General features: G+C 43.4%; 2 protein-coding genes across 2 annotated transcripts in view; one reads left to right on the top strand and one right to left on the bottom strand.

Annotated features, from left to right (window-relative positions):
* The window catches only part of Pmar_PMAR022586 (hypothetical protein), a gene marked incomplete at both ends in the record, with an annotated part of 1,650 nt that extends 680 nt beyond the window's left edge, over positions 1–970 (top strand). Inside the window, 6 exons of the mRNA XM_002784897.1 lie at positions 36–96; positions 221–298; positions 356–433; positions 530–658; positions 715–789; positions 875–970. Of these exons, the coding sequence (XP_002784943.1) occupies positions 36–96; positions 221–298; positions 356–433; positions 530–658; positions 715–789; positions 875–970 (517 nt within the window). The remainder of the gene's footprint in view (positions 1–35; positions 97–220; positions 299–355; positions 434–529; positions 659–714; positions 790–874) is intronic.
* A 5,317-nt stretch (positions 971–6,287) lies between these two features.
* On the bottom strand, positions 6,288–9,267 carry Pmar_PMAR022587 (hypothetical protein; the record flags this gene model as incomplete). The annotated part of the gene is made up of 7 exons (XM_002784898.1): positions 6,288–6,330; positions 6,657–6,778; positions 7,257–7,412; positions 7,994–8,181; positions 8,226–8,310; positions 8,542–8,646; positions 9,214–9,267. 7 exons carry the CDS (start codon positions 9,265–9,267, stop codon positions 6,288–6,290), a joined length of 753 nt encoding a protein of 250 aa, XP_002784944.1.
* Positions 9,268–9,514: the final 247 nt, after the last annotated feature.

Below are 9,514 nucleotides of genomic sequence, written 5' to 3' on the forward strand. Positions count from 1 at the left end.
ACTATTTTACTCTCGACGAGAATCTCTCGCTTTAGATACGATGTGCGCACCGAAGACGGCCGTGAATCACGGTTCTACAAGTTCAATCCTGGAAATGTAAACCCGCCGCCATCACTTCAGATTTCTGATTCCCACATAAGGGAGATCGACCTGCATTCTACTCGGACTCTCACTTCTCGTTTGCCCCAGGAGAGGTCGAGAATTATGTTTTTGTCTTCAGGTAGAGAAGCTTCTGAACAGAAAGAATGTTCAGGATGAGCTGGGAGTTGCAAAGAGCTTTCAGATGCAGAATGATGAAGTCTGTTGTCGCATCCCGCATTGAGTGCGGGGATTGTTATGATTCTACGATATTCAGGTATTCAGTGATTTCCGACCCTACGCGGCTTACGATACAACATACTTCGTAAATGAACTACTAGATCAAGGAATGAAGGTGAGGGCTCTGTGATTCGTGATATAAGTGGCCTCTATCACTGATAATAGGATAAGACTAAAACTGATAAGTCGTACATCCCACAGTGTGAACCAGGTATTCATCCTCAATGGCGCTGAGGACTTCGTGACTAACTACGGTGGTACAGAGAAATGGGTCTTCTCTTTGAATGGCCAAATCAATTACGGTTCGAAGCTCTCCTCGTCTCTGCGTCGGACTCTGCAAGTGAGCTATCTCAGGCTCAATGTTCGTTATTTGCTTTGAGGCTTGTCATCTTTCAGTTTCCTCGAGTTGGCGTCTTTGGAAAGTACTATCGCTACTCGTTCGCTAACGGAGCACACCTTGCAGTTATTAATGTATGTCGAATTCAATTTATTCGAAAGATTGAGCAGGACGCACTCAGGGCCGTTTCTCGCTTGAAGGCTGAATTTATAATTTCAGGTGATCAACTCGGGACATGATATGATCTTAGACGCGCCAGAAGGAATGCAGCAGGCATTCAATTCCTTCCTCTCTGGTCAACTCTGGCAAGGATGATCAACGTCTATCTCGACATCGATGTCCAAAGCTTTTTTCGTACTTCAGTACAGTTGTATCCAGCTGATCTGTTCTTTCTCATAACATAAATCACATAACTGTGATGATGAGACTCGTTCAGAGCGAGCGTAGGATAATTATTCTTTGTCGATGAAAGAACGAGACGTTCCCCAAGAACGTTACTTATTTCAAGGGCGATTTCTGATAGAGGCATATGTTGCTTGGAAGCTTTGGTTACGAGTTTATTGTTATACTCGAGTTACTCGGGTCGATTGGAAGAGTGAAGAAAGAAACCGTCCCTGTAATTTGGATTCCTCTGAATGTTAGTAACGCAGTCAGACTGAATGATTCAGTGATGCATGTATACAGTATACAATTTCACATCTGGCTTGAACGATCTAGTATACAGCCTATTAAATCGTTCAAGCCAGATGTGAATCAGCATCTGACTCGCGAATCAGAGTTAACTCACCCATCTAACCCTGAGTATGAGTCACATCCCGACTCACCGACTGACTCAAACCCGTTTCACAGCCAGTTCTGGTACCGACGGTGTTCCGCGGCGGCACAACCCTGAGCTTGAGACAGTGAGCTGATTGAGTAGTTTACGCGCGCCCGATACACTGTAGCGTGTATCACGTTCTAACTACTGACTTACGGATTATATCACACGCTGTTCGGCGAACAGTGGCGAACACTGAGTGTTCGCCTATTGAGCTAAGCATCGGGAATAAATCCGAAAAAATAAAGTGTTACATATTCATCCTGTGTTAAATCAGTAACACAATGTACAGTGCTACATCCTACTCGCCCGCTTCGTCAAATTGAAAAGCCACGTACGCGGCACGAGCCGCTATTTCTTCGAAGCCCGGCTCCACATCATTGGCTTCTATATCCTCTAATGCATGTTCGTTATTCGCGTTGTCGTCTTCCTCTCCCATCATTGTTTGGAGGTTATGCAGACAAAAACACGCAGGTGCAACCTTTGCGCACTTCTCCACTGGTTCAAGCCGCGGATTTCTTTCACAAATTGTAGAACTTCTCAATTGACGGCACTTCATCTCGATTGCCGAGCGATCACTCTTGCGAACAACATTGAAGGCTGCATCTAGAGTACCAGCCTCATTTTTCTAGTCCCGGTCCTACCGCTAGATCAACAACAACAACTCCCTTGTCACGGTAAGACTTACTGTGACAAGGGACTTACCGGGTAAGTAGGCATATAAGAGATGGCATCCGTTTCATACACGCCCATGGGACGTTTTGGGAGTGCACATTGTGCACTGCACAATATTCGCTGAACTTATAGCAGACGGCCAATCTATTCGCGGAATCAACATTTGGCATCAGACTCACCATATCATGATGAAATAGTAGGTCAGGACCATTGTTTTGTATTGCGACGCATGCAGCAGGTGCTGCAGCAGCACCAGGGTGCGCTCCGAAGTCAACAACACCAGGTCGGAATTGAGATCGCTAGCGCTTGGCAGACACATGATCGCGCATGTCAATAGGACACTCGGCTACCTAACAAGCAGCGTTACATGTTCGGGTTTTGGGGTTCCAGAAATTTGAACCTGCCATTGATATTCCGGGAACATTGCTCTCTCAACATCCGAATTAAAGCCTCGAATCTGGAGTAAAAACTATAATTTATAGTTTTTAATGCTGTGCGATCGCTGTCCCTAGCTCGCGGGTTTCAGATTTTGCCAAACGTGATTACGTTATTGCTGAGATCAATTCAACGCGAAGATCACAATGCACCGACTACCTCGAACTCCCGCTGAGTCCAGAAAAAAATCGCCATCATCATGCATGAGCATCATATAACTACAAGTTCCGACTGCACGCATAATGCGTGCCTATTTTGATTGGCTCTTATCGACAATGACCTCCTCCTCGAGATTCTGAGTCGGATCAATAATACAATAACATTTAGTGGCTCTTTATCTCACCGATATGGGGCTTGAGCACTCTGAGCTCGGGTACGAGCCCGAGTAAGACGAATCACTCCCTTTGGATCTCGCTCCTCCGCTTGGTAGGCTGCAACCCAGGCTTTCTAGGGGCTGACTGTGATGAGCAGGAGCTTCTCAACCAGATCACGATCCATGACGAAGGACCAGTCCGGCACGTGACTGTTTGAAAATCACAGCGCACAACAGTTGTAGCGAGTACAAGACCATTTAAACCTTTTTTGCAGAATACACGAACTACGCTCTTTCAAACGATATGTATCTTGGGAGCTCAACTGACGCAACTACACCAAAATAGCTTCCCCTTTAACAGAGTTCTCAAACCCAAAAACAGTGGAGGAAATAGCATTGATATGCCTGAAATCTGAGTGTACCGAAATGGTGAATTCTCATGCTCGGCAGTAACATGACATCAGCATCGCGCTGAATACACAAGCAGTAATCTCTCATGACGGTTGATCTAGATTATGGCAAGCCGCCGCGCCGCATGGTGTTTCTTCAGTGCTTGAGCTAACTCGTCAAACAAAGAAGAGACCTCGGCCCAGTTCTGGAAGCGCAGACGAATCTGAGCATGAATACGCCGATTCAGCAGCAATATTATTCCTGTACTCAATCTCAGTACATGGATTGGGAAATTTCCTCACTAATTAGTTCACAAAGAATGCAACTAAAAAGTTTCCTCACACTTTCCATGCCACACCGTTCACAAAACATTGTAGAGAATTTCACAGCCCACTGCGAGAATTTTAACACATAAAGCCACGAATCGGATAAGATAGAAGATTCTCATGTGCATACCGCATCACTCTCGTCGCTCCCAGATAGCGGGCCTTCACCGAGAACGGCAAACTCTTCTTTGAGAACTGGTAATACCTGAATAACTTCAACTTACACACTACACTAACCCAAGGGGCTCTGAGTGCCCCTAGAAACGACCAGGGGAAATTCATACGATATTGTCTTTCACAAGCAGGGGAATATATGTTGGCTTTCCTCGAGTGAGCTCAGGTTTCCCTCGCCAATTCTACAAGTTTACGTACGAATTCCGGTGGAAGTGTTCAGGAACCAATAAGGACCCCCAGAAATTTTATCAGAATTTTCACATTGTCACCAGAATTTTGTTGACCATGTTCGTATTTACTCACACTGTTCGCGAACGCTAGGATGTTCATGAAAAGCTCCGAATCTCTCGAGACGGTTGTTTCGCTCGAGAAAACTCAAAGTGTAGAAGATCCATACCAGAATTTGGGTTTGCGTACAACATCAACACGCAGACGCACAGAAAGCAATTCAGCAGATAGGGCGCACAAACGACAGTTGATAATAGGAACCGAATTGATGAGAAAAACAACACAAATCCTACCTCTTCATAATCGTCCGAGCCAATACTGCCTCTAATCGTCTTGTATTCCGAGGCTTCTTCCAAGGCTTTCTGTATGGGTCGCCGATCAGTTGCACCAGCGGGTGTCCCCTGGGAAGGATAAAGATCTCACACTCAGTATGTATGCAGACCTAGTCAACACGAAAGTGTGTCTATTGGATATGCAACTGTGAAAAAACGTGTTCTCGGGAACTAACAAGAACCAATCTGACTCAATATCGTATAAACAAATGTGAACATTGCTATGAACATGTGATGTAATTATGGTAACCTTTCGAGATTATGATAGCGACAAGTTGTTCACTATCATTAATCCCGGAATAGAAAACGCACATGTGCATGTCGAATTGGTATACAAAATCATCGTCTACAGACTGAACTCACCATCATCACATCATTCAGAATCGGTGCGTCTGGTAAAGTCTCAAGTTTAGCAGGTAACAACTGCGGCGAGCTGAACGACACTGTCAACACAAACTTCATGCCCGCGCTATCCTGCAAATTCATGACTGAGACTCGAACAGATTTTATCGCTAAAAATGGTATCTAGCAAAGATGACATAAGTCACCCCCATGCAAAGTTCCCTTAATTCACCTTCCGCTCGAGTTCATTGCCATGTTTGGTAGAAAGTTTAAGGAGGGAATCAGGAGTCAGGCAAACGAACGTCCGGACCGTCGACTCTGCAACAGCAAGAACATTCCATCTGCATAAGCATACTCTTGAGGGAGTACGCCATTGAGCCAGCTTATACATATTATATTGTAGTGAAGTTTCACTCGTTACACGTAAGGTGACGGAATACTCTGTGAAAACCCGATATTCGCACTATGCAGTTGCTGCTTGGTCGTGACTCATAGTAGATAACACGAGTCGGGGGGACCTCTATCTTAATCTATTCGGGGGGATGGGAGATTAGCTATGCACATACGTGCAATCACGCACGATGGGTAGGCCGTTATGATTGCTACTGTCCCAACTGTGTGTCATCGGGAGTGTCATTGTCCTTGCTGTGCGCCACTAAGAATTCAGCTGTCTACACTGTGCGCGCTGAAAAATTATTATTGCATGCAATTGCAAATTCAGCAATTGCACTTGCGCGAAATTGCATTTGTACGTTCCTGCAATTGCATTTGTGACAATTCCAAGGAGGACCAGCGAGCAATTGACTGGTATGAACCGATATATGGGAAAAAAGCAGTGTAGGAGGGAAATATGCACCACATTTGTTGGTGATGACAATATGAAAATTCTGAGGAAGTTTGTTTCTGTACACTTCTACCCGTATTCCTTCATCAACTTCCAAAGTAAATGAGAAAAGTTCTTCTGCCCACATATATTCCAACGCTGGGGAAGAGTAGAACTTAAGAAAATGCCCAACTTGTAGTGATCGATCAACATGATGTGATCGCATATACATTAGCGTGTTCCTACACATCTCATATACATATGAGAACTTTCTTCGAACATCTTCGTGGTGTTATCAGTCTTGGAGGAATGTACGTTCGCTTTCCTCAACTAACTTCAGAAGGTCCCTCACTAATTAAACAAGTTTACATACATATTCGGCCAAAAGTCTACAAAAACCAATGTGAATTTCCTAAGATTTTCTCATAATTTTCATAGTGTCACCAACACCCGCAGTTAGCCATATGCACATTCCCCCCACACTGCTTTTTGTTGCTGTGAAAGCTACGACATAACTCACTTTCCTGCAACTCCATAGAATATACGATCGGTCCATCATTCCCATGCGAGTGACTTTGCTCGTGTTCAGGTCCAGCTAGCCGTAGCACACGAGACACAACGGCCAAGTCAGGATCGTACTTTCTGAGGCATCTCCAACTGGTCGTATGCAGCGCTGGACGGACTTGTTGGTGATGCTCAGAACTACAGTACCAAAAGCAGTGACATGGCAAAAATACAAGTGGGAAAATATGCAGTGGTCAATTCTTGTTGCTTTCTCTACGTTTCTACCTTTATTCGTATGTAATTAGTGCGGAAGCTCCTGAGCGGGTGTTTGCATCCCTTAGAAGTTTCCTCACCAATAATAGAAATTCGGGTAGGAGTGTTCAGAAACCACCAGAATTTCCCCCAAATTTCCTCGAAGCTTCCCCGAAACTTTCTCGAAATTTTCTCGTTGTCACCAACACATGTAGTTGACCATGTGCAAATTTTCCCCCACAGTTGACTACAAATTGAAATTCTCAGGAAATTTCGGGAGATTTTCATTGGATTCTGTGCACTTCTACCCGAATTCATATATAATTAGTGAGGAAAATCCCGAGCTCAGCTGAGTAGAGTGAACAAATATTCCTCCAACACCGACGTTACCTGTCCCACTCAGTGTCCTTATCAATCACCGAGTTACGCAGTCCGCGGAATATAGATGCTACACCGAGCAGAATTGCCGATATCAAACATAGTGCGAATGTGAGGACTCCTGTAATGATTCCCTGAGATAACAGAACATAGTCGTATTCTGATACAAGTCAGTGCTGAGGATAATATGCTCGCTTTTCCCAGCTTAGCTCAGGAGTTTCCTCACTTATTATACAAGTTTACTATAGTACAAACATCCAGAAATCAACATGAATTTCCCGATTTTTTCATATTATCACCAATACGTATTGTCGACCATGTGTATGTTTTCCCTCACATTGCGAAACTCATTCTACTACAATTCAAAATTCTGAGGAAATTTTGGGGAACTCTCATCGCTCTCTGAACACTCCTGCCCGAATTCTTCGAGTAGCTTTGAAAACTCCTGAGCTCAGCTGATAAAATCAAACATTTATTCCTCCAACACTGTTCTTTTCTGTACATTTCTACTCGGATTCGTATATAGATAGCTTTGTAAACTCTTCAGGTAAGCTGAAAAAATCTAACATATATTCCTCCTCCAAAACTGCTGGGAACTACGTCGAGTCTCACCGGAATCAAAGCCACAACTGTAGCATGCCTGCTAGCCCCATAGGGATGCCAAAATGCGAGCAAACTTCCGCGATAGATCCTGATAACTGCAAGTCGAATGCCCGTGACTATACCATCACCAACACCAGTGATGGCTAGTTGAGCCAAACGCGCGGCCTGAGATGAAGGTGAAAAATGTACAAATACATATCAAGAGACAGAGTCCCTGGCACAGCAGTACACAAAGGCTTATTAGGATAGGATAGGATAGAGAGTTAAGATCATATTTTCCTTTACCATTCTCAAAGTCTTATGGTTGGTAATACTGAGTCTACGGCTAGAAGAGCTGGGGAGCCTCAAACCACTAACAAATACATATCAAAGAAAACAATAATAACATATATTGTAAATGAGAAAATGTTCCACAGAAGCGTGTCTTAACTTTTAGATTTTTGTGATACTTTCTCACTGCATCACTTAATCGCAAATCAACGATACAAAATGCCAGGCTGGGAATATGCTCAGCCTAGCGATTAACTTATCACTAGCAACACCGACTGAACAACAGTAACATACACCAACACACGACAGTGTTGGGTAAATAAATGTTCGATTTCCTCAGCTGCTGAGCTCAGCAGTTTCCTCACTAGTTATAGAAGTTCACGTACAAATTCTGGTAGTAGAAGTATACAGAAACCGATGAGAATTTTCTCCTCTTTCCTACACCAATATGCGATACCATCACTTCCATAACTCACCTCAATTGTGTCTTCATAACACGTCATATCACACCCACGTCGATCACTCAGTTCTTCCTCTCCAATCCATATCCACTGTAGGTAGATTATAATAGCATCAGCAGTAGCATGTAAGCCACTGGTCATTCTCGACAACGAGTCGAACAGTCCTCCGACCACTCCAGCACCAATCGATTTAACCCCGCGACCTACACAAGTAATTACCCCGTCATTCCCTCGTGGTTAAGCCCACCTAGAGACGTAGTGAGGGAATGTGAGTCACCTCGAGAAGTGGCATCAGTTGAATCTCTGAGTAAATCCACTACTCGGTCGCCGACCTAGCAATATGAAAACAATCTAAGGAGACTTTTATACACGACATCAGAACTAGATGTGATAAAATGCATAGTCTATGGAAAATAGATGAAGTCGCTATAATGGAGTTTCACCCTAGTGATAGAACATATTTCACGACTACTGCACAGTGCGAAAATCGCGTTTTTCACCGAGCTTTACGCCACTTCGCGTAAAACGGGTCGTGAAACTCAACAATTATACGAGGAACTCACCCGATTGAGGAAGGTCACAGGATTGCCGAGGACGTCGATGGAGCCGATGATTTTCAGAAATTGCATCATACCTTCCCGCACGTAAAAGCTGGCTATGTCCGATGCCTGAAAATGAACAAAAAAAACTAATCGCAGTCTACATCAAAATATTCACTCCAATGAGAAAACACCGAAATATGTTCGCTTTTCTCAAAAGTCTATTTACAAGGCTAATTTTCTTGGGGTGGAGAAAATTTGCATATTGTCACCGACACATATACTCGATTATGTACATATTCCACCACCTCCCAGTTTACTTCTACACATTTTTGAATAAAAATTCAACTATGCTACAATCAAGATCGAAAATGAAAATCCACTTGTAAGCTCGGTACTTTAAAAGTGCCGGAATTACAACTAGCTTCATCTATAGAGATAACTACTAGCGACATCACCACTAAGACTGTGCAAATCGATAATACTACATTTTACAATTCTTTGCAAATTCAAAATAGGCAAATCAATTCACACAATGGAGTTTCACCCGTTTTACGTGAAGTGGCGTAAAACTCGGTGAAAAACGCGATATTCGCCTGAAATATCTTTTTCACCAGTGCTTTTCATATCACTAGGGTGAAACTCCAATGAACACATCTCGACGCTCTCACGCTAAACGTCTAATATTTCGCTTACGAGTTCCGCTGGTGTAGCAAATGAGTGTTCGTTTGTGATTGCCTTAAATCTCATGGGGGAATTCGACACCTTCGGGACGTTCTCAAAGGCGGCGTTCATCAACCGCACCTATACGGGCAACATTGGGCGAATTTTCTTGATTTAATTACATATTAATATCTTATTTATAAAACCATATCTTACTGTAAATATTATTATATATTGGAATTTCACCCGCTTTACGTGAATGGCGTAAAACTCGGTGAAAAACGCGATATTCGTGGCCTGTAGTAGTCGTAAAATATGTTTTTCACTAATGTTT

Source organism: Perkinsus marinus, assembly GCF_000006405.1.
Source record: "Perkinsus marinus ATCC 50983 genomic scaffold scf_1104296934368, whole genome shotgun sequence".
Lineage (NCBI taxonomy): Eukaryota > Perkinsozoa > Perkinsida > Perkinsidae > Perkinsus > Perkinsus marinus.